General features: G+C 39.2%; 1 protein-coding gene across 1 annotated transcript in view; it reads right to left on the reverse strand.

Annotated features, from left to right (window-relative positions):
- LOC122084014 (calcium-transporting ATPase 3, endoplasmic reticulum-type) overlaps positions 1 to 26,347 on the reverse strand; it is a 109,765-nt gene that overhangs the window by 82,928 nt on the left and 490 nt on the right. The window contains exons 3-7 of the mRNA XM_042651992.1: positions 26,172 to 26,205; positions 17,993 to 18,010; positions 13,694 to 13,830; positions 5,438 to 5,512; positions 4,657 to 4,702 (exon numbers count right to left, since the gene is read on the reverse strand). Of these exons, the coding sequence (XP_042507926.1) occupies positions 4,657 to 4,702; positions 5,438 to 5,512; positions 13,694 to 13,830; positions 17,993 to 18,010; positions 26,172 to 26,205 (310 nt within the window). The remainder of the gene's footprint in view (positions 1 to 4,656; positions 4,703 to 5,437; positions 5,513 to 13,693; positions 13,831 to 17,992; positions 18,011 to 26,171; positions 26,206 to 26,347) is intronic.

Genomic DNA, 26,347 nt, shown 5'->3' on the forward strand with positions numbered 1-26,347 from the left:
GGGGGGGGGGAAGGGGGAAGGAGGACCAGAGGAAAAAGATGGATGAAGGGGCTAGGGGAGGGGACCAGGCACCATTGGAAATGATGGAGACCACAGGAAGGTCCCTGGCCAGACCAGATGTGTAAACGGACCTGGGACACACAACCCAGAGGAGGACCCCAAACGGGTTCCAATTATCCAATCAGAGGAGGGCAGAAGAACGATCTCCAATGGAGGAGGAAATGGCTTGAAGGGCAATGGACCTAGAATTGAGGAGTTGGCACCAAAGCCAAGAGGAGTTGGAGGAAGGGGAGGCGGTTCAAAAGGTGTATTTCCTCAGGAGGGAAGAATAGACCCAAGAGACCCAGATGTTGTTCTGTTTGGAGACAAGCTTCCAGACGAGCTTTAGAAGGCCAGCACGGTTAGCACCCTTGATTCTACCAAACCTATGCCTCCTCCCTACTTGGGGAGACAAACGGAGGCCCAACAGATGGGTGAAGGAAACGGGGGATGTCTCCTTTATAGACAAAGGAGCACATCAGGGATTCCATAGCCTTAATAATGGACTTAGCAACAACAACAACAACAACAACAACAAACTCAACCTTATCCCAACTTAATGGGGTCAGCTACATGGATCCATACAAAACAAAAACGAAAAATTCAAAAAAAAAAAAAGTAAAGGAGGGGAGAGATGGAAAGATGAGAGATGAGAAAAATAAATATGAGAGTAAGATGAAAGAGGCACAGCTCAGTAGTTAGGAAAATCTCAGCTAATGATGGACTTAGGCAACTAAAAAATACCGGTCAAGTATGGGTGATAGGATTGAAGCATAGACCTGATGAGAACCAACCGGTCCACAAAGGAAATGACTTTGCCTTTCTAAAGCTGGAGCCTCTTCCTAATGATCAAGCATGGGGGAGCAGTGATGGGCAGTTGATCTAGCAATGATAAGAGGCAGACCCATATATTTGACTGAAAAGGAACCAAGAAAGAAGCCAGTCAAATGAAGGAGATGGGCTATAGAGGCTCTACAGACACCAGCAAGGAAAATGCGGGATTTGAGAAGAATAATGCGGAGGCCAGAGGGATTCAAAGAGATAAAGGGAGGACATAATGGTTTGGATGGAAAGGGGATCTGCCTTGGAGAAAATCATGAAATCATCAGCAAAGCAAGGTGGTTAAGTTTAAAAGCTTTACATTTAGGGATGGGGAAATGAGATGATGATTAGTGGAGGAGTCAATAAATCTGGAGAGGACTTCGAGTGCGAGGGAGAAAAGAAGGGGGGAGAGTGGGAAACCTTGGCGGATGTTAGAGGAGGAAGCAAAGAAACCAATCGGCTACCATTAACAAGGGCAGAGAAATTAGGGGAAGAGATACAAGAATAGATCCAATTGACAAAGACCGGGGGAAGGACATCTCAAGAAGGGTCTTGCTGTCTTGGTGACGAATCTCATTTCATTGTGTCAAAAGCCTTATGAATATCAATTTTGAGAAGGGCAAAGGAGTGGACCTTTCTGTCAAACCTCTAACGATCTCATTGCAAATGATGATGTTGTCTGCAATGCTTTCTGCCATCTATGAAAACAGATTGATTAGGACTAACAAGGGAGTCAATCACTAGTTGGAGACGATTAGCAAGAATTTTTGAAATGAGTTTGTACAGGAGATTGCAAAGGAAAATTGGTCTAAAGTCCAACATAGAGGAGGCTCCCACTTTCTTAGGAATAAGGCAAATGTGTGGTTAACTCTTTGAATTTGATTGGGGTTAAAGAAGAACCTTCTAATAGCCTTGATCAAGTCAGGTTCAACAATGTCCCAACAAGAGGAGAAAAAACCAATGCTAAACCTATCGGGACCTAGGGCTTTATTGGCTTTGTGCGATGAGTATATTTAATGTCATCAACATAAGGGAATGGCTTAAAGGGATGTAGAGATAGGGGACAAATTTATTTAACAAATTAGGGGGGAAGGGGCTGGTGAGTGAAGGATTTTTTTGAAGTATGCCACAACTTCAGTTTTAATGTCATCTAGGCATAGAAGAGTGGAGCCATCTCTAGCAGCGAGCATGGGGATGGAGATGGAGGTGGTTCTAGCCTACAAGGATCTATGGAAATAATCAGAATTGGAGTCACCAGACTCTAACCATTTGATTCGGATTTCTGCTTAAGGAAACTCTCCACTTGGGCTAAAAGGAGGAGAGCTCAAGGGAAGAAGATCTTTCTTCTTCAGCAAGGAGGCAGTTGAGAATATCCAACTGAAGACGAGATTGGATGAAATCCAACGTATCCTTGCAAGTGGAAAACCGAGAAGAGATGGTTCCAAAGGAAGAAGAGTTTCAAGCCTTAAGGGCCCCTTTTAACATTTTTAAGCTTACGTACTAGAGCAATGAGGGGGGAGGCGAAGACGTGGACCAGTTTGTCCCAAGTAGAGCAGACCACAGGGAGGAAGTCAGAATGGAGAGACCACGTGTCGAAGAACTTGAAAGGTTAGGGACCGAAGGAGATGTAAGGTTGGACAAGAAGGGAAATGAGATTGTGGTCAAAGATGCCAAGGAGGTTAGAGGTGGCATGAGAGGAACAGAAGGATGTTAGAGAAGCTTCGTTGACAAGGACCCTACCAAATTTATAGAAAATTTTGTTGATTCCACTTCACCTGTTATGCCAAGAGAATTTGATCCTAGACCATCTCAAGTCATTAAGACAGATGTCTTTAAGACGAGAGTTGAAAGCTTTGATGTAGAGGACTACAGGGGAGCCACCTTGCTTCTCATAGGCTAGTTGGGCTGTCTCCGAGCAAGCTCTTAGCTTTCATCGTGAGTGAGAGAGGAATTAAGGCTGATCCAGCTAAGGTGAAAGCCATTTTGAATCTATGTCGTCACCTCGTAACCTAAAAAGGTTGCGTAGTCTGCTAGGCCGGCTCCAGCCTTTGATCTCAAAAGCTAGAACTCAATCTCCACCAATGCCCCAAGGGAGAGAGGACACTTGGGAGGAAAAGGAGCCGAGGTTGTCCCAGAGGGGGAGGCCATCAGAAGCTCGGTTTAAGGCAGTAGAGGACCGAAAAGAAGAAATTCTTAGCCCCCATAAGGTTCGGATATGGAAAGGTGGGTGGATTGGGGAAAGGAGGAGACATTAGTAACTTGGATCTTTGAACGGTTCCAAAGAACCTAGATGAACCGATGCGGCTGTCGAGTTAGGAGTACTAGTTGGAGAGGGACCACGATGGGGCAATGTTAGAAGCAATATGGGAAGCAATATGGGGCGATGAAGGATTTAATTTTACTTGATTGGGCTTTTCCTCCAGCTCTATTGTATGAGTGTTTATATGATGGGCAAAGTTCAGATTGCTTTCATCTTAGACATATTTTGTTTACATTGAAATCATCTTCATTGTCACCAATCAGGAGGGAAAGAATTATCACTCTAGGGTGTGAATTTGTGTGTTGATCAATTAGACCAGTCAAGCAATTATGCACGCAGTTGCTGTTGATCCTTGGCAAGGCAAGCCATGGAAAAAGGAAGAGAGAAGTTTAATGATTCAACCACTAAGTCTGGTTCAGGTTTCAACAATTTTTTTATGCTATATACAACAAACAGCTTAATTTCATCCATAAAAAATGGAGCAGATTATTTCTCGAAGAATATCTCAGCATCTAAAGAGTAGATAAGCTGTTTCTTCAGCAACTTTGCCCCTCAGTGACAAACAAACAACAATATATTAGTAGCTGATTTATTTCACCTTCTACATCTTTTGTCATCTTTTTCTTTTACGAACAAAAAATTTTGATGATAAAGCCTCAACTAAGACCCGATCAATGAAGACTAATCCATACTAAATGGGGTCAGTAATATGAATCTTTCATGCCATTTAAATCTATGTAAAGTGATATATTTTGCTAACCATAATAAATTTCATTACCAAGAACCTAGGTAAAATCCCTCCCTCCCCTCCATAGGCTCCAGCAGTTGCAAGTAAAGGGAAGGGAAAGGAAGTGAAATTAGTTTAAAATAGGAACTACCTTAAACTCTTACCAAAGGAATTGAACTTTTCAAATGGAATCTTTATTTTCCTCTTCAAATCCAAGAAATTTGGTTCCAAGCTAAGGTAGAATTTAAGATTTTAAATGTTTGTGGTTAGCTAGACAATCATTTTTAGTAATGATTATAAATGTTTCCATTTAATTTTTTTAATTCATTTCCCTCGCAAACAGAAGGAACCTCAGCGGAAAAAGACATGTGCAAGAAAAAGTGTACAGCTAGTCTTGCAAAGGATAGGTCACAGCATGACATATTCTCATTCTCACCACTCTTTGTTTACCAAACATATCTACCAAATATCTTTTCTCAGTTTTGTCAATAAACTTTCATGGACTTTTATTCTTTTGACACTCCTCAGCAACCAGAAAGCTACCAACATGATTTAGTTCTTAGGACCAAACAGAAAACAGTTTCACCTGTCAGTCAACAACATGGCCATTAACCAGTGTTGAATCTCATCAAACTTTACTAATAGGTAAACATGCTGAAATTCAAGAATTTAAACATATAGAGGAAGATGCTTCAGCTACTAGGCCAAGTATTCCAACAAACAACAACATATCTGAGATCCAGCAAGGAGATCATAATGTTTCCCCATGGAAATGACAGTATCATGAAATTTTCAAATGCTTGCATACCATTCCGCAACACAGTCGCAACATCAGCTTGGTATGCTCGTAGCTCCTACACGGAGACATTAAAGAATGAAATCAACCAAAAAAGACAGAAGATTCAGTAGTACTTACGCAGTTTTGTTTTCATCGCACATCCTAATTCCAACTTTCTACCAAGCACATGACAAATTTCAGCATTGCCCTTCACCAGTCTATGTAGCCATATATGGGCTGATTTTAATCTTTTTCTTTTTGCTCAACAACAACAGAAAGAGAAATTCATAAATTAAAAGGAAAGAGAAAAATAAATAAAGGACAAAGTAAACACCCAACACTAGACAACCTCCGAAAGAAGAAAACCACCACCCATCCCAAACCCTACTTTCCAAGTCTATGATATGTAGGACACTTTCCCCTTATAAATTTTTCAAACTCACACCAGGTTTTCTGTTTGATTCCCACTCATATGAATGGCCAGTTAAATCAGGTCGACCAGAAATGTGACCCCTTTCTCATCAATGCCCAGTCGAATTTTAGAATACCTGCAAAAGCTAGCATCTGTGGACACATGGATTAGATTTTTTTTTCCCAAAGAAAATATAAGCAAGATCAGTGCGCCATGAGGTTCTATTACACCAAGATTACGTAGGAAAAGCACTACAACTTCAAGATTCTTTTCCTTACAATAAGTAAAACTAATTTATCAAAAGAGGCAAGGAATAGGCTCCTAAACTGTGTGAGGATCAATAGAAGGAAGAGCTGTACAAACCAAGCTGCACAGAAAACAAGAGGAAACTGAACTTACCTCAAGAGCCTTTTCAGCATTAGTTTCTGTGATCACTCCTACAGCAGCATTTGCTGCCAGGATCAGAAGGATGACCTGTAAATGAACCAAAATTAAAATAAAAGAAACATTAGTGATGAAAGACCATTCATGATCCTTGATCCACATAGTTCACTCCAATGAAAAGGGTAGTAAGTCCAAAAAATACACATAGAGCACTTGATAAAACCACATACCTAGTCAAGAAATTGCATTACTAGGTTGCATATAAACTACAATGCTTACATTCTCGAAGATAACAAAACATGCAACTTATCCAGTCGAAGTACAGAGGTAACAACTAATCCAAGAATTAATCTACTCAGTATAAATTATAAAATCAAACAGAAGTTTTTTAGATCAAAACATGGATTTCTTTTTCTTTGGGGGATGGGGAGGAACAACAAGAAGTCTCAGAATAGATATACAATGCAATTAACAATATGTGTGATGGAGGGCATGGATCTCTAACTAGGGCAGGCAACAAAATGCGCTGGACTGCTGGGTCACCCCAAGGTTGCCTCAACCTAAACACAACCTGTTAATTAATTCAAAGCATCCCAACCCTAGAAAATAATAAACAGGTCTTCTCAGGTCAATAACCATATTGCCGTAGCATAGTGTGTCAATTGTTCTGGTCGGTTGTGTTAACCTGTTAGGGTTGTGTTAGATTGATATCATATCTCATATGACCTATTTTGGGTAAATTGGAATAAAATGTCTCCAAAAAAAGAGAATAAGAGGAGTTGACTAAACTCACGCATAGATAGCATAAGTCCAACCACCAAGAAAACCCTTCAAACAACAACAACAAACTAAGCCATATCCCAACTTAATGGGGTTGGCTACATGGATCCAAGCACGAAAAAAAAAGGCGGGGATGAAAAGATGAGAGATAAGAGAAGAGAAACAAGAAAGGGGGATCTGAGAATAGATAGATGAGAGTAAAAGGAAAGAGGCACAACTCAACAAGACCGGAGAATCTCAACTAAATGGGATCGGCCACATGGATCCTAGCCCTAAAATAGGCTCTATCCAAGCTCATACTTGGGACAAAGCCAAGACTATGCATATCATTCCTCACCACTTCGCCTATGGTCATTTTAGGCCTGCCCCTAGCTCTTTTAACTCCTTCAAATTGAATCAAATCACCCTTCCTTATTAGGGTTCCCTCAGACCTTCTTTGAACATAGCCATACTAGTATACCACCTCAAACAACTTTCACGGAGTTTGTCGTTGATCGGAGCAACTCCAAAGTCAGCTCTAATATGCCCATTCCTTACTTTATCCTTCCTAGGTTTCCCGCACATCCATCTTAACATCCTTATCTCAGCAACACATAGCTTCTCTATATGACACTTCTTAACTGCCCAACATTCCGCACCATACATCATAGCTGTCGCATGAAAGTCCTATAGAATTTTCTCTTAGGCTTTAAAGGGATATGCTGGTCACATAGCACTCTGGACCTCCACCAAGAAAACCACTTAATCAATGATAAATATAGCGTACACATCTATTTTTAGTTCATATTGGTTGTGTTGTGTTCTGTTATTTTTCAATGATTTTGTTGCTGGAATTATATCTATTCTATTCCAATGGGCAATTCTAAACCTCTAGTGGAAGTGGCCAATGTCCAAATTGCTGCAATCAAGTTGAGTGGTGCATCTAATTATTTATTGCGGGCACAAGTTGTGAAATTCTAAATTAATGCCAAGGGCAAGTTGAAGTACTTAACTTCAGCATCTCCATCTCCTGACTCTAAAGAATATGACGACTGGATAATGAGAATGATACCTTATTGGTGTGGTTGTGAAACAATATGGATCCATCGATTGGTGCAAATATCCTGTTTCATACCACAGCCAAAGATGTTTGGGATGACTTCAATGAAAGTCTCTCTCAAGATAAAATATGTTCCGGGTCTACTGTCTCTGTGAAACTCAGCCAATGTTTTTGACGTCAGTTCTAAGCCTGGATAAAAGAGGAGGGTTGGTGCATCAAGTCCGAAGCCAGCACCAAAAAGACTTCAGCCAAACCTTTCTACATGGATTCTAAAACCTTAAATTTTCGACCTTATGCTAGGTATCCCCATAAGTGACGCACTACACTTTGACTTGCGTGTAGTGAATAGTGAGAAAGGGTTAGCTAGGGTGTCCCCTATAAGTGACACACCACCTCGGTGCCCAAATGTTGTGACAAGTAGGCAATGGTTCTCGCACCGTGAACGAGTGTGTGTAAAGAAGCTAGTTCAAAAGCATAGGATTAGATTAGCATCTTGGAACATAGGATCTTTCATGGGTAAGAGTCTAGACTTGGTCGATGTTATGAGGAGAAGAAGGATTAACAAAGCTTGTATTCAAGAGAATAGATGGAAGGGTAAAAATGCTAAAGAATTAGATGACTTTAAGCTTTGTATACGAGGGATAAAAATAACAGAAATGGAGTGGGCATAGTAATATAGTAGTGGATAGAGATTTAAATAATGATGTGGGGTCTGGTGGATGATAAAAAATTTGGTGATAGGATTATATTCATCAAGCTTATGTTGGAAAAAGAGCTTATTAATATAATTAGCACTTTCGCACCCCAAGTACAATTGGATGAAAGTAGTAAGTTACAAGTTTGAAACACCTGGATGGATTAGTGCAATATTTTAGTCAATAAGAAAACATTATTATAAAAAGTGATCTGAATGGACATGTTGGGAGAGATCGTAGTGGCTGTGAAAGATTACATAGAGGTCATGCTTTTGGAGAGAAGAATGAGGGAACTCTAACTTGAATTTTAGATTTTGCTATGGCTTATGATTTTATCCATTATAACCACATACTATGAAAAGAGAGGGGAGCATTTAGAGACCTTCAAAAGAGGGCATCATAGTAGCCAAATAGATTTCATTCAAACTACAAGGTCCAATAGGTTGTCATGTAAGGATTGTAAAGTTATACCAAGGGGAGAACCTAACCACAAAACATAGATTAATGGTCATGGATATGTGTCCCATTATGTCAAATCGTAAGAAAAGTGGACTTATTTTCCCTAGCCCCTAGGATAAGGTGGTGGATCTTAAATGGAGATATTTTGATATCATTTACTACACTTGGAACCTTCCCTACTCTTCCAAATGTGGGTGTAATCTATTTGATTTTCTTCTTTTGTTTCTTGCAATTCCCCCTTGGGGGCCCTTGTTCCTTCTTCTTTGGTAATGAATTTTTTTCCACCCAAAAAATAATAATAATAATTTAAAAATTGTCAAACAAGGAAGATGGGACTTTATTTGTTTACGCTTAGCATAGATGCTTTAACCAGAGACATTCAATATCAGGTTCCTTGGTGTATGCTTTTTGCTAATGGTATTGTTCTGATGGATAAGACAAAAGCAAGGACTAACTCCAAGTGGGAGTTATGGAGATCAACTTTGGACTAACTCCAAGTGGGAGTTATGGAGATCAACCGACTAACTCCAAGTGGGAGTTATGGAGATCAACTTTGGAATCAAAAGCTTTTAAGATAAGTAAAACAAAAACAAAGTATATGGTGCAAAAATTTAGTCTTTAGTTACACTGGGAAGGATAATGAGGGGGTGAAAATCGATGAGAGGGAGATTCCGCAAAGTGATTATTTTAGGTATCTGGGCTCAATCATAAATAAAGTGATATAGAGGATGATGTTTCACAGAGAATTAAAATAAATGATGGATGAGAGTGTTGTGTGACAACGTATTCCTTTAAAACTTAAAGGCAAATTTTATAGGAGGATGAGAAAATTGTCCATCTCCTTGTTTTAAAATCCTATTTCTTAGTTTCCCAAAATACCCCCTCTTTGTTCTTTAATCAAATCCCATCCTCTAAATGTTTACTTCCAAGTTTGTCCTCCCTCATTATTTTTTAAGCCCTACTTGTCCCTTCCTATTCTTATATCTAAGTAGCCCTTTAAGATTCTGCATATTACCATATTAGCACCCCCATGTAAGCTTCAATATATTTACAGAATTGCCACTACTTTTAATATTTGAGTTGTTTAATACATGGTATAGCCCATAAGCGATCCCACGGCAGGGTTTCAAACCCAAGAATGCATTAATACTATTAACTGGTTGATGTACCTCTAGGTCAGGAACTTGCGAAGTGTCATCCAGTGTATTACTATTAAGTATATCCCTGATAGCTGTTGATCAGCTTAACACTCACTTAGTGGCCAAAGGATGCACTTAAGACAAACAGTTATACAGTGTTAATTATATTGAGACTTTATCCAGTTGTCGTCTGAATTATGTTCGTGTGCTTATTTCCTTGGTTGTTAATCTTGACAGGCCATTGTATCAACTTGACATTAAGAATGTCTTTTTATATGGGGATTTTCTTGAGGAGGTTTCTATGGAGCAACCTCATCGGTATATTGCTTAGGGGAGACTATAATGAACTTATGCAAACTTCATAAAGCGATTCATAGTTTGAAATAATTATCCAGAACATGATTTGATAAATTCAGCAAAGTTGTTACAAGTCATGGTTTCACAGAATGCAAATTTCATTCAGTATTTGTTCATCGTCAGGGTTCTAGCATGATAGTATTGGTGGTTTAAGTTGATGGTACTGTTATCTCTGGCAATGACCCTTTTGGCATTGTGGGTGTCAAAGCCTGTTTGCAGGCTTGCAGCATTGGTGGTTTAAGTTGATGGTACTGTTATCTTTGGCAATGATAGTATTGGTGGTTTAAGTTGATGGTACTGTTTTCTTTGGCAATGACCCTTTTGGTATTGTGGGTGTCAAAGCCTGTTTGCAGGCTTGCAGCAACATTATCAGATGAAGGGATTGGGTGCTCTAAGGTATATTCTGGGTATTGAGGCTGTTTGTAGTAAGAACGGTATTAGCCTTTCTCCAAGAAAATATGTGCTTGACTTCTATTTGATACTAGTATGTTAGCCTCTAAAGCTATTCTGTCAATACTCCATGGATCCTTGACAGAAATTTGGAGATTGTGAAGGCTAGGATTTTGTGGACAAACATAAGTAGAAAACGTTGGTTGGTAGGATTTATCTGTTAAACTTTCACAAAACCTCGAATTTTGTTTACTACTGAAGCCATCACTCATCAGTCAGTTCATGGAAATCCTAGGCAAACTCACTGGGAAGTAGTGTGATGAAGATTAAGCTATTAAAAGGAGAATTCAATGCCGGCCCAATTCTGGTTCAGATCTGCTTCAGTTTCATACATCGAACCAGCCTTATTTTTCTCTAATCAGATCAGCCAACCTGTTGTTACTGTTCACGTGAACAGTACATTGGGGTCCAATATTGACAGCTGGCTTATGATAGATGCTGTCAGCACTTGTTAGGATATTAGAAATTAGTTTCTATTTTTATTTCTTTGTTTTATCTTGGCAAGCAAGCTCTGTAACTTACGAAGATTTGTTTCCTCTTTTAGTTAGCATTTTGTTTCCTATTTGGCTAGCTTAGTGGTCAAGTAAGTTGGCAAAGTAATTAGAAGTTATTTCTTAAATCAGTTTAGGAAGTTAGGATCAGTCCATTAGTTTCCTTTTTTATTACTTCTTTGTGCCCAAGTTTTGTAAGGCTATTTAAAGCTCATTGATCATAATGACAAAAAGAGATTGAAGTTTATGAAATTCAGTGTTTACTCATGGCTGAGATAGCTATTACCTTGAGGGGTGAGATACCCAAAAACCTGAGGGATGAGATACTCATCCTAACTCTTTTCCACCCTTCTCAACCCCTCCATTGAATTCTCTTTCTTTTCTTATTTCCTTTTATTTGTTTGCTGTGAGAGTATTTGAGAGCTACAACCAAGCTTATTGGAGGAAATCTTCTCTATTCAGCCAGAATTACAGATCCTTCCTAAGATTAGGATCACTTGTGATTCTAATTCTACATTAATTGGTAACAGAGCTAACCTAACCGAGAATGGAGCCGTGTGATTTTCAGAGAAAAATTACTTCATACATGTTCCTTGATTGGGTAAAGGAATTGAAGATCTACTTTGATTTCTACAACCTAACAGAGACAAAATGATTTCAACATGTTTGCTCCCAAATGAGTGATTATGCTCCAATCAAATAGAGAGACCGTGAAAGGCAACTTCAAGCTCAAGGACTTGAGCCTAGAACTTGAGAGGAGATGGAGTTTGAGCTGGCAAGCATGTACCTATCTAAACATGAATGAAGAATGCACTTCCCTCCACCAGAGTTCCCTCTGAAGTCATTACTAGTCTCAAAAAGCCACCCACAGGTGACAAGAGCATGAAGGAATTGTTAGACCACATGACTATTATGTTCCAACAAATTGAAAAGGAGCAACATGAGAGGACACCTCCTATCAATGAACCAGAGTTAGAAATTGAGGTTAGTGTTGAAGAAATTCCAGCAACTCCTATTGTCGAGGGAGTGGTAGCTATTGATGTCCCTATCAGTGAGATTCATGTAAATGAACTCGAAAGCGACTTGGTCACAATGTGGACAAAGCGATCGAACCCAAGGTGATTGGTGCTCCAACCACTGTGATGATTATGGACAGCCAAGCAGAAGATCCTAAAAGGTTCGAGATTTAAGTAATAGTTCACGAAATCATTGAAGAGACTGTGTACGACAAAGACGAGGGACTTAAAGAGCCTACAATTGAAGAAGAGAAAGTAGAGAACATGCTAGAAGACGACCTCGTGAATACATCTGAAGACGTTGAAGTTGAGCACGTGGAGTACATCATCCCCTTGAAGTACCTCGAAGAATATCAACTGTACCTATACGACTACACCCATACGATCAAGGAGCTACCTGAATTTTTCTACGGCTTGAAGAGGGGTGCGCACTATGCTACAATCACCTCTCACTCTACAAAATTCGAGGACGAATTTTTTCTAAGAGGGGGTGAGTTGATGTAGGTCGAGCTGTCAAAAGGAGAGTTCAATGCTGGCCCAATTCTGGTTCAGATCTAGTTCAGTTTCATACATTGAACCAGCCTAATTTTTTCCAATCGGATCAGCCAACCTGTTGTGCAAGTACTGTTCACATGAACAGTACATTGGGGTCCAATATTGACAGCTGGCTTGAGAAAGATGCTGTCAGCACTTGTTAGGATATTAAATATTAGTATCTATTTTTGTTTCTTTGTTTTATCTTGGCAAGCAAGCTTTGTAACTCAGGAAGATTTGTTTCCTTTTTTAGTTAGTACTTTGTTTCCTATTTGGCTAGCTTAGTGGTCAAGTAAGTTAGTAGGTTCCCCTTTATATGTAAGGCAAAGTAATTAGACGTTATTTCTTAAGTCAGTTTACGAAGTTAGAAACAGTCGTTACTTTTCTTTTCTGTTATTTCTTTGTGTCCAAGTTTTGTAAGGCTATTTAAAGCCCATTGATCATAATGAAAAAAAGAGATTGTAGTTTATGAAATTGAGTGTTTACTCATGGATGAGATAGCTATTACCTTGAGCGGTGAAATACCCAAAAAACATGAGAGGTAAGATACCCATCCTAACTCTCTTCCACCCTTCTAAACCCGTCCATCGAATTCTCTTTCTTTTCTTATTTTCCTTTTATTTGTTTGCTGTGAGAGAGTGTTTGAGAGCTAAAACCAAGCCTATTGGAGGATATCTTCTCTATTCAGCCAGAATTTCAGATCCTGCCTGGGATTAGGATCAGTGATTCTTATCCTACGTTATAGTGTGTCATAACTACATAATCTTATGGATATTGTTGGTTATCTAATGCTGACAGGGCTGATGGTGTTAGGAGATCAACTAGTTGGTGGCATAGTTGTCACGGCATCTAGCCAAACCAAGGCGTTGGAGGGGGCCGGGACGTAAGGCGACACCTTGACAACTATGGTTGGCAGAAATCTTGTCACTACAGTGGCTCGGTCTAGTGTAGAACCAAGAGCCATGGCACATACTGCAGGTGAATTAATGTGGTTAAAATCTCTGGTTCAGGAGTTTTTTTCTTTCTTTCTTCCCTACTACACACAGGTACTGGTTTCCTGCCATTTGATCTTGTCTCATGTATAAATATATAAATATATATATATATATATATATATTGTGTGTGTGTGTGTGTGCATGTGAAAAAGCAACATATGAGATTGGAGCATAATTCATTTCTGAGAAAGAACATTTCAAGTTCATTGTTGTAACAACATATAAATATGCATGCTTTTTTTTTTTTCCAACCAATCTCACAAAATACACAAATAAACGAGACTCAACAAATATTAAAGCATCTTTGACATCTTACAGAAGGTTCCAGAAATGCTGTTATGCCGGTCTCTCCATTAATTAAAGCCAAAAGGAAAGAAACTAAAGCAGCCCCAATCAATATCTTAACAAGCAAATCATCAAATTGCTTCAAAACTAATTTCCAAAACGGAGTACCTGCAGTGAAAATGAATACTAGGCTGTAAAATAATCCTCACAAGGGGAAAAGACTTCTGTTGCAAGTGGTTAGTTCACTAAAACATCAAATTACTTAGTGATGAAGAAATTTTTCCCAATGCATGACTTTCTCTCAGGTTTTCACAAAATTTTCTACTTTTTATTGAGGGAAAAACTTATCATCCAGACTCCACTTGTATGTTTGTTATTTTGTGCTGCCAATGCAATTTTCATGCACATCCACGAAATAACCATTACTGAATGATTGTCGTTATTATATTGAGTGATAATTAATTGGTACCCAGACACTATATCATTAGTGTAACAAAAAATTTAGCAACATTTTAGCACAATCTTATTTTATTCCAGAGTGAACGGTGGAAACCTAAGGTTGGAGTCTTGCACCTACAATTTGCTGATGATGCATTTTATTTTAAGGGGAAGGGAAAAGCAAACTTTAACCTTGTACAGAACCATAGAAATTTTTTAAATTGCTTTCAAAAGATATATGTATTGTGAATAATCAAGAAATTCTTGGTGTTGGGCATAATTATTTTTATCAGCAGCAAAAAGGAAAAGTTTCATTGCTAAAAACAAAAACGTCATACCTTTAAAACATATACAGTGCCCTAAAAAAAAAAATATGGAAAGAAAAAAGGGGTACAGAATGAAGAAGCAAAGAAAACTGTATCTGGAAACGAAGAAACTCGAACCAGAATGCTCCACTCATCTTGCACAGCTTCCAGCTGGTAACTCCTTCAAATTCTTTTGAAAGAAATCCCATTCAACCAAGAGGCCCACCCAATTTATTTTCAACAATATTAGGCTCCGCTTGTCCATTCCACCTACCAGCCCTCTAGAATTTGATATTTTCAAACTCCTCAAAAAACATATTTCTCTCTCACATTGCCAACAAGGACCATAGTCTTTGTGATAAAAATATCCCCCACCATAACTAACACAGAAAAAAGCCCGCAGAAATGCATCCAATATCTCAATTGCATAAAATTACACCCCCTGTAAAGCCACAGCTGCTAAGACCATCCACCCTACTGCATTAGAACCCCATAGAGCTGGAGGCAAGGATTAAAGTATCGGTATCGATCGCCGTATCGGTCGACCAAAATTAAGATACGTATCGGAGGGTATCGTATCGTATCGGAGATACACTAAGATACGCATATAAATGGATATGAAACACCTTTCTAAACACTTTTGCATAAAATATTTGTTAAAAAAACCTATAGATAACATGTATTATGTATAAGCACTAAATTGAGGGTATCGCACTAAGAATTCAAGGTTTGCAGTTGTCCCATAAATGTAAAATCCTTGTTCCCAACTTTGATTTCCACTTTAGTTAGAGAGAAATATGGTTGACAGCAACTTTGGAAGAAAAACCCTCAAAAAATAATGTTTTCTGAAAAAATACCCATCTTGGCCATTATATGACCGTAGCGCATCGTAACGGTACATACCGATACTCACCGATATGTACTGATACTCATCGATACGTACCGAACAATACATACAAATACTCACCGATATTTACTAATACATACCAAAATGTATATTTCACCTCGATTTTATATTTTTCATAGAGTATTAGTACGTATCGATAGTGTATTGGTGCATATCGGTATGTATTGTAGGATATATATATCGATACGAAAGGATTTTAAAAATTCCATGTATCCTATCGGTGTGTATCGTATCGATCGGCTAAATTTAAGATACGTATCGCAGGGTATCGTATCGGTATCGGAGATACTTTAAACCATGGCTGGAGGGCATCAATATTGAGGATAATGACATAGATTCACTAGCACAATGTTACAGAAATGTAGAGCAAAGCGGTCAAATATCTTGGTGGTCCCTATGTGAAACCCCAAGAACCTCAAGTTTTAAGAATCTGACTGAAATTTTCTAGAAGAAATTGTCTTCTTTGAAGAGAAGTTACAACTCTTAGTGCTGTCTCAGGTATATTTCCCTAGTTATTTCAACTCCTTGTTTTATTCGCAGCGGATAATTTCTACCGTACTGTCCTTGGAACATAGTTGTCAAGGCATCGCCTAGGCATTCAAGCGCCTTAGTTCCTAGGAAGGCACCTTGGACGCCTTAGTCGCCTTGTAGGTGTCGCATTGTCTGGAACTCCTCCAATGCCTCAGTCACCTAGACACCATGACGACTATGCCTTGGAAGCTCTTAAAAATGAGTCTTGTTCTTTTGCGTAATTTTTTAAAGATTTCCAATATTTCTCTGCTTTTTTCTTCTTTTTTTTCTTTTTTTCTTTTTTCTCTTTTTTTTGAATAATATCCCATTAGTTATCAAAAAAGTAGAGGAAATTTTACTACAATTTTTTTTTTTTTCAGAAACGATGTCATCAATCTTCCTATGCATGATTCATCCTATACTATCTGTTCGTAAGGTTGAGATTTAAGGGATCCAAAATCCTGCTTCAAGGTTGTTACAAAAGAGAACATCCATCTTCCTTAGAAACAGAAATGGACCAGGAGTGGTATGGGTTACAGCTAAACAAACCCAATCAGAAAGATACCCACAACACATTGAAACTGAACCATGAAGGAGGTGAGGTGGAGTAGGGTGGCCGCATGGTGAAGGGCACATACCTGGGTAGGGAGGGCAAGAGATAATGACATGTGGCTTCCCAATATTACGGGTTTTCATTTTTTATAATCTGTATTTTTGTCGTCCTCTTTTTTTTCCCATTTATGAGTTTATCCTGATTGTCCAACCAACAACTTGACTATTAAACCACCCCATCAGGGGTAGTGATGCTGATGCAAGTCAATGGAACTTGAAGAGGAAGAACCAGCCACACCAGCCAGCCCATCGAATATGGCCTATCCAACCAACCAACCAACCAAGGCCTTTGGGCCAGATTGAGGCCCATTAGTGTGCTAGACAGTCCATGCATAGGGGACTTTAGTTGCTTTAATTAGTTTCTGTTTTGATATAGGTTTCTTTCATGTAATAGTGGTTAATTTTAGGACTTTTCAATTTTGTTAACTAGCTATAAGTTAGATTCTATTTATATTTAGTTTCCAATTAGAGAATTACCATATTGTAAGGAGATCTCCTTTCCATGCAAGGAGGGATCCGTGATGCGGTTATCAATAAACTAGGGGCTGTCTAGACACAACCCACAATTTGAAGTATTGAAAAAAGAAGTTTTTTCTTCGATTGCTGTGAGATTCAGCTATGGTGAGAGACTGACCAAGGCCATAGTTGAGAGGCCTTGGTCATATCCCCCCCCCCTTTTTTCTTCTTCCCGTTCTCCCTTTTTTTTTTTAACTTTCCTGCAACCGTGCTACTGTTTGAGGCTATTGAGACAACCATTGAATGCTGTGTGATGTTCTGTTGATGCCCAAAAGTCTGCTCCAACGAGTTTCATCAGAGATCTGGTGATTGAAGTTTGATCTATATCCTCTGGCATCAGACTGAGTTTAGAGGTTTTCTGGCAGAAAACTTCAGGATACAATATCTTCTCATCCGTCAACCAATCAAAGGCCAACTTCTGATATTCTTCTGTTCATAAAACAGCCTCCCTTCAACATGAGTTTAAGTTCATCCAATGGCTAGAACTCTTGGGTCTATCCTAGGGAGGTCAATTACTGCTGTTAATTTGGAACCCATCAGACATATTGGGAATAATTTCGGTGTTCAAGCTGCTGGTTTGTGAAACCCTCCGGTTCTGACAATGGGATTCTGATTTCTGCAGTAGTGTTAGTTAAAATCCCACCAGGCAGGCAGGCCAGCCATTTAACCTAGCCCCATTGCCATCCCTAACATTCCACTTTGAGCATTCAAGCAAGCTCCCATTAACCACTTTTTCCATTTTCTTATCCAGTAGAGACCTTTTACCATCACAGCAGATAGATACAATGGATCGAAAGAGACTGAGATTGGAAAATAAACGGAAAAATGATTACTTCAGAGTATAAGAATGCACCCTCCAATATGAGCTCAAGACAGATGCATATAGTACCATTTCTAAGTGGCACACAAGCATTTACAAGAAGTTCCATCCAGAATTCACAAAAGTAAATTTATAGGGAACAGCAGCAAAATATTCATCTCCCATAGTAGACAAAAAATAGATGACACGGGGAAACAATATGGGTGCATGACTTGTACTTACTTCCCTCTTGAGGCAGCACTGTAGATCATGAGTGGAACATGCAAACAAAGAGAAGAAAAAGAACCATATTAGCAATTTAAGAAGAAAACAATGTAATTTAAAATATATACTCATTCCAATTATTGACAAATGGGCAAAAGGTCTACTGAGAAAAAGTTAATGAAAGCATGTTAATAACTTGTATATCTATTTTTCATAAAAATAACATTCATGGAAACAAGTATCCACCATAAATTTCTTCTCCTGTGAGTGCTGCCAGATCCATGTAGAAAGACTGCCATCAATGACAGAAGATAAACCTACTCAATCCAACATAGTATGACAAGATATATGCAAAGTAGAATGAGGTTCATCTAGTTAGAATTTAGGAGTTGAAAGGAAGAAGAGAAAGAACAAGAAGATAAAGACAAGGAGGAGAGAAAGAAGTTGCGGTAGAACATGTAGGAGAGAATACACTTCTCTCCCCTATAATAATTAACTTAAACTTAGAAAGAGAAATTACATCCTTACTCCCCAGTCCCCATGTTAATATAAGATGGCCAGGGGAGGTAAAAGGTAAAAACACATTACATTAAATTACAATATAATGGGCATGCGCAATGATTAAAGTATCGGTATCGGTCACCATATAGGTCGGCCAAAATTGAGATACAAATCGCCATATCGGAGGGTATCGTATTGTATCTAAGATACGCACATAAATGGATAGGAAACACTTTTTTATACACTTTTGCGTAAAAAATAGTTAAAAAAAGTTATATATAACATGTATTATGTATAAACACTAAATTGAGAGTATCGCACTAAGAATCCAAGGTTTATAGCTATCTCATAAATGTAAAATCTTTGTTTCCAACCTTGATTTCCACTTTAGTTAGAGAGAAAAATGGCTGGAAGCAACTTTGGAACAAATACCCCACAAAAATTTGTTGTTTTCTGAAAAATGACCCATTTTAGCCATTATATGACCGTAGTGCACCGTATCGATATGTATCCGTTACACACTATATCGGTATGTATCCATTACACACTAATACGTACCGAAACGTACATTTCACCTCGATTTTTAATTTTCCATAGAGAATCGGTAAGTATCGATGCGTATCGGCATGTATCATAGTATACATATCAATACAAAAAGATTTTAAAAATTCCATGTATCGTATCAGTAAGGGCCGATACAGATACGAATCGGATGATACGGTACGATACTTTAAACCATGGGCATGTGTACCCTTATTAACTCCTAACACTCCTCCTCAAGCTGGAGAAAAAATGTCATACATTCCTAGCTTGCATAGAGAAGTACTGAACTAATGAGGAATAAGGCCTTTAGTGATGATGTCGGCTAACTGATCACTAGTTGTCACAAAAGAAGGGCATATATAGCCGGAGTCAGATGAAATTCTTGTCCACGTCGATATGCTTTGTCCTATCATGTTGCAAAGGGTTGTTGGTTATACTTATAGCAGCTTTGTTATCATAATAAAGTCTTATAGGTGCCTCTGTATCATACCCCAACTCTTGAACCAACCTCTTCGACCATAAGAGTTCACAAATCCATGAGCTATAGCCCTAAACTCTGCCTCTGCACTAGATCCGGCCACCACAAGTTTTTAGCTCCTCCATGTAACCAGGTTACCACCCACAAATGTACAATAGCCTAATGTAGATCATCTATCTGAAACTTAACCAATCAATCAACATCAGTGTAGCCATCTATCCTCAAATGGTTGTGCACAGTAAACAATAATCATTTCCTTAGGGTGGACTTTAAGTACCTGAGGATGCGGTATACAGCATCCAAGTGCCCACTCCTGGGTGCATGCATAAACTAGCTCACCAACCCAATTGTTTAGGTGATGTCTGGGTGAGTTAAAGAAAGGAAAATCAGCTTCCACACTAATCTCTGGTATTTCCCCGCATCAATAAGGGGTGAACAACAGTCTTCTCCAAGCTTGTGATTTTGTTCAACAAGAGAGTTTGCTGGTTTGCAATCCAACATTCTTGTCTCTTTCAGTAAATCCAGCACAAACTTCCTTCGGCAGATGTTTATCCCCTTCTTAGATCTTGACACTTCAATTCCCAAGATATATTTCAAAGTTCAAATATCTTTAATCTCAAACTGTCGGGCCAGGGGGCCAGGTAATTCTTTAATCTCATTATCTCAACATTATCATTCACAATCATCACAATGTCATCCACATAGACAATGAGGGTTGTGATAGTGCCATTACCTCGCCGGGTGAAGGACTAGAAGTGCGGTCAGCTTGGCTTTGAGAATACCCATTCTTCAAAATGGCTTTTCTAAACCTCTCAAACCAACCCTTGGGAGACTGTTTGAGACCAAATAGTGTCTATTGGAGGAGACACACTTTCCCTTCAGTTGAAGGAAACTTAAAGTTGGGTGGAGTTTACATGTATACTTCCTCTTCTAAGTCACCATAAAGGAAAGCATTCTTCACATCCAACTGATACAATGGTCAATCCCTATTTAGCCGCCAATGATAATAGAACTCTTATTGAGTTGTGTTCAGCCACAGAAGCAAAAGTCTCCCAATATTCAATGCCATACACCAGATTGTACCCTTCAGCCACCAACCTGGCCTTATATCTCTCAACAGCACCATATGATATGTACTTAATTCTGTAGATCCATCTGCATCCAAGATCCAACTGGACCTCTCCCCTGATATGATCAACTAGTTTCCAAGTACAGTTCTTCTCAAGTGTCATCATTTCCTCAAACATTGCTTTCTTCCAATTTGCACCATACATAACCTCAATGGCATTCTTGGGAATGGGAGAGGAAAGGGTAACAGAAAAGGCAATACCTGTAGGAGAGATAGCATCATAAGAAACAAACTGGGCTATGGGATTAACACAACTCTATTTCGCTTTTGAATATTAATAGGAATATCTAACTCAAAAGATGGAGGATGAATGTTACATGATTAAGGAAGATGGATCCAGGATATGGAGACAAAGAGGAGTCATGGGCTCTTGGCAAGTCTTCTTTTCCCTTCTTTTTTACACAAGTAACTCCCCCTTCTCCTTACCAGAACCAACACATGAATGATCACAAACAAAATCTACTTCTTTGTGTCTCCATACATTAAAAAAAATGGAGAAATAGAAAGGGCGGAAGAAAAGGGGTGACATAAGTGGCCTCTTCACTCTCTCTATTCTCCCCCTAAAGAGGATGCTAATGAGAAGTAAAGGAACAGATTCAAAGAAAGAGACATCTTTGGAGAGAAGTTGCCCACGAGAAGAAAATGCATTTAAGGGCCTTGCGGTCAAGTTTAGTCCGAGCAGACTTGTTGACATGGACATAACAAACACACCTAAACACCTTGGGGGAAGAGAGAAAAGTAGAAACCTGAGAAGACAATGTCTCCAAAGGGATTTGGAACTAAGGAGTTTGGTCGGCATGCAACTAACGAGGAAGGAAGCAGTGAGCAGGTCTTAGGGACATGCATACCCAATAGTAGACTCTTAGTGACTTCCAACATGTGACATTTTTTCCTCTCAACTACCCCTCCTGTTGGGATGTGTAAACACAAGCAAGCCGATGGATAATGCCATTATTCGTTAAAAAGGAAAAAATGGAGTCCACCATACATGTATTCCCCCCCTCTTTGTCAAAACGAATAATTTTAATCCAAGTATCAAACTGAGTACAAATCAGCTGATTTTGAAGACATCATATACATCACTCTTATATTTCATGAAAAAAGTCCAAGTGAACCAAAATAATCATCAACAAAGGAAATAAAATAATGATAACCAACTAAAGCAGTGAGAGAGGGGTCCCAAACATCAGAATGCATAATATGAAAAGAAATAGTGGATCTATTACTATGATATGGATAAGAAGAGCGGCAATGTTTGGCAAGCATATATGGTACACAAGAAAAAATGAGTGAAGAAAAAAAAATGGGCTAATTGTTTTTCGTAATAACAAAATAAAAGTGGCATTAACGTTAATGCCAAAACATCACAGAATCCATAATACTACTATCGCTCAATCCACACACATAGGATAAAGCCATAGGCAAAAAAAGGTGCGTAGGGTTCAAGAAGGTAAGTCCTTTCTCCTTATGGCCATTGCCAATAATCCTCTTCGTCCCCAAACCCTGAAACCAACAATGAGAGGGAAAAAAAGTGACACAACAATACAAGGATTTGGCGAGATGGCTACTAGACAGGAAGTTTAGTGGCAAAATTACACACATGAAGTATGAGTCAAGAGAAATTAAAGAGGTGACATATACACTGCACCTACCAGAAATGGAGGAAAGAGATCCAACAACAACCCTAACCTAATCCTGACTAGAACAAATAGAATAGGAATTATATCACTAAAACATACTAGTCATATGATCAATGGCACCAGAGTCAATAACCCAAGGAGCAATGGAAGCAGCAGATGTGGAGACCTGCAAGATAGAAGCCGAAGTGTCTTAACACAGTGGATGTAGAAGAGCTACCCAACTGAGCCATAACCCTCCGAAATGCTACAATGTCATCCCTCGTAAGGGAACTGTGATATGATGGCAAGCCAAATGGATACACCTATGGTTCAAAAACTTGAGCGGCACCGTCAAAATTTCCCACATTTCGACGGTATCCCATGACTCCAATACCATATAGCCCGTGACTTTAAAAAGTCATTGGTTCAACAGGTTTCGACCGAAATGTGGAAAATTTCGAGGGGATCAATGGGTTTGACCCTTTGGGTTTGAAACCAAATCCTAAAACCGACAATGAGAGGGAAAAAAAGTGACACAACAATACAAGGATTTGGTGAGGTGGCTAACAGACAGGAAGTTTAGTGGCAAAATTCGACACATGAAGTACGAGTCAAGAGAAATTAAAGAAGTAACATATACATTGCACTCACCAGAAATGAAGGAAAGAGATCCAACAACAACCCCAACCTAATCCCGACTAGATTAAATAGAATAGGAATTATATCACTGAGACATACCGGCCATATGATCAGTAGCACCAGAGTCAATAACCCAAGTAGCAATGGAAGCGGCAGATGTGGAGACCTGCAAGACAGAAGCCGAAGAGCCTAACACTATGGATGTAGAAGAGCTACCCAGCTGAGACATAACCCTGTGAAATGCTTCAATGTCATCCCTCTTAAGGGAACTAAGATCTGATGGTGAGCCAGATGGATATACCTATGATTCAAGAACTCAAGCGATAATGGTATCCCGTGACTCCAATACCATATAGCCTGTGACTTTAAAGGGTCAATGGTTCAACAGGTTTCGACCAAAACGATATGTGGGAAATTTCAAGTGGACCAATGGGTTCGACCCTTTAGGTTTGAACCACAGGCCTTATAAAACTTGTTTTTAAGGGAAACCAAGTGTTCTCTTCTCAAAATTTCGACCCTCCCTATATTTTATTCTCTGTGAAGTGGGAAACTTAGGGAAACACTCAATATTTTCCCCTTGTGCCTAAAAAACTTCAATCTAAGCTTGGATCTTGCAAAACCTTTTGTTGACAGTATCTTTGCATATCCATCCCAACCTTGTGTTTCATATCCACATCTTTTCAATGTGACTGAACCATTCCCTAGGCTAGGATACCTAACTGATGTTGATGATGCATCTTATAGATGAGCAGTGATGGACTACCAAAACAATTGGGCCCAAAATATGTCATAGGACTCATATGTGGTGCATTCAGAGGAGCGGCTATGACATCTGCAGTGATACGTAACTCGTGGACTGGAACCGCCAGGACACTCTATTTGGAATTGACTTTTGAGCGTTGAGCGTTGAGCGTTGAGCTTTGAGCGTTGAGCGTTGAGCGTTGAGCTTTGAGCGTTGAGCGCTGAGCGCTGAGAGCTGAGAGTTGAGAGTTAACTCACAATTATGTAATATTATTATTTATTTTGGATCCTTTGCATTATGTATTATGTACTTATGTAGATTGTAGACTACATATAATGTAGACTATGTACTTATGTAGCATAGTTTCAATCAACGGCTCAATGTATATTGCCAAACTTTGGTTCACCCCATAAATATGACTTTAATTGTTTTTCCATAAAACTAATTATATGAATGTGTTAGAAATGTCAAAAATAGGACATACACAAAAAATAAGGCAAAAAAAAAAAACACATTTTGGGGGTCAAAACCAAAGTTTCCACCCAACCAGGAAAAATTCCTTGGTTTCCTTAAAATTTTCTATTTTTCGACCGAAATTTCGGTCTCACCAAGGGTTGAACCCAATACCTTGAACCTTGGATACACCTAGGGTCAAGCTCAGCCGTCATAGGAAGTGCTTGAGCTCCCCCTCTCATGCCACCATGCATACCGGGAGACGGCCATAAAATACCCAACACCTCTCTTTAGTGTGTCCAAGTTTCCCACAGTAATTACCCCAGTGAAGTCTCTTTGTCATCCCCACAAGTATGCCCAAGGCCTCTGCCACCACCACGCCAATCTCTGTAAGCTAGAGGTAAGAGCAAACCGCTTAAGGGATGATACCAGTTCCATAGCCACTCGCTGGGCTCCCCACTTTGCAGTAGAAAAAGACCTCATATAAGGAGAGGAGAAGAGGATGTCCTAAGATATGTATCTAGATTGGTTCATAGTCAAGGTTCAGGCCACCAAGCAAAATGATAGCACACTCCTTAAGTGTGCGGTACGCCTTGGCTTCATCTTTTGGATTGGGAAGTTGGTCCCTATAGTGGTCATACTCCTAAAGACCAACTATAATATTATAGTACCTAGAAATTGTCCTATCACACTGCCTCATTGTGATAATTTTCCGAAGAAGTTGATGAACCTTCGCCGGGTCACCAACTCTATCAAAAGTCTTGGAAACACCATCCCAAAACTCATTGGTAGTTTTCTTTCTTATACATCTCCTCCCAATCTCATACTTCATAGAGAAGATCAGCCAAATCATAACAATGGAGTTTTCAGTCTCCCATTTCTGATACATAAGAGAAATGGAAGGAGGAGCTTGAAGGTGCCTGTAATATATCCGAGTTTCCCCACCTAAAGCACTAGCCAAAGCTTCTATAGGTCGAATGACCTCAGACATAATGTAGGGATACACTCAAAAATATGGGAAAAATATCCAAACCAAGTGGGGAGTACACACTCACCCCAACTACACAATCCCAGCACCCACAAAAAAATCCAACAAAGGGACACAAACACCATATTTGAGAAAACTCCACTCAGACACACCCTTCAAAGGGTAACATCATCTCATGACAACTCAAATAATCCATATGAGGCACTACACAACCATTCACAACTTAAAGCATCACAGATTGCATTCCAAATGCAAAAAAGATGAAGAAAAACCAATATTGGTTGTACCTGGCAATCCACAAAGAAGTGAGTTGTGCTCTACAGCTTCTTCTTTCAATGACAGAGACCAAATGGAAAATATAGAGGACCCTTGGGCGATTCTGAAGATCCATACCCCAACCCCAACCCCAAAAACTACAGAGAGAGAGAGAGAGAGAGCCAACTCCAACTCCAACTCCAACTTAGGCAGTAAACCTAGAATAGTGTTGATGTCGAGTTGTGCAAGGGAGCTCATACAATCACATGAGGTTTTCTTGTAGGCTTCATTCAAGACCTATCTCATACTTCTTCAATTGATTCACAGAGTAACCTCTTCCTTGGAACACATTGTGCCCTAGGATTCCAAGGAGAGGAAGTAGGGAAGAAAAATTGGAATACAACTCTCAAACCATGGAACTCTGATACCAAGTTGAAATTTAGGAGTTCAAAGGAAGTAAGATAATTAGAAAAGTCTACTTCATAAACTCTAAGTTAAGCTACTTGCAAGATATTGTGAAGAAAGTATACTCTACTGGTGATGGTGATCATGTGATTGTACTCTTGTGTCATCATTAACTCCCACCCTCTATTGTACAGGGTCAAAACTATGCCTCCCCATGCCAATCCGACAGTACCGATAGCCATGTTGAGGGGATTCCTCAACATGGGTGAAGGGAAACTTGGCCGTCCTCAATTTATTTGAATTTGCCATGGAATAATAATGTTTTAATGCGTCTCATGTGGTTTCCCAATCTCCAACATAACGAAACAAATCATTCAGGAGTATAATGATATGTAAAGTATTTGTCAAGACAACAGACGAAAATGGGAAATAATAACGAAATTACCGTTTCTGCCGTAAATTCTAGCATTTTCTGCAATCTGCAGGCAATGAAGAAAACAGACTTTCAGACAAAGAAATAGCTCACATTGACTCAGGATCATCCGATATCAAAACTATGACGTTAATTAAATTCGCCGAATTCATGCAAATAAGTCACAAATTTAATCCCAACCCTCCCCC

This window comes from Macadamia integrifolia, chromosome 7 (assembly GCF_013358625.1).
Source record: "Macadamia integrifolia cultivar HAES 741 chromosome 7, SCU_Mint_v3, whole genome shotgun sequence".
NCBI lineage: Eukaryota > Viridiplantae > Streptophyta > Magnoliopsida > Proteales > Proteaceae > Macadamia > Macadamia integrifolia.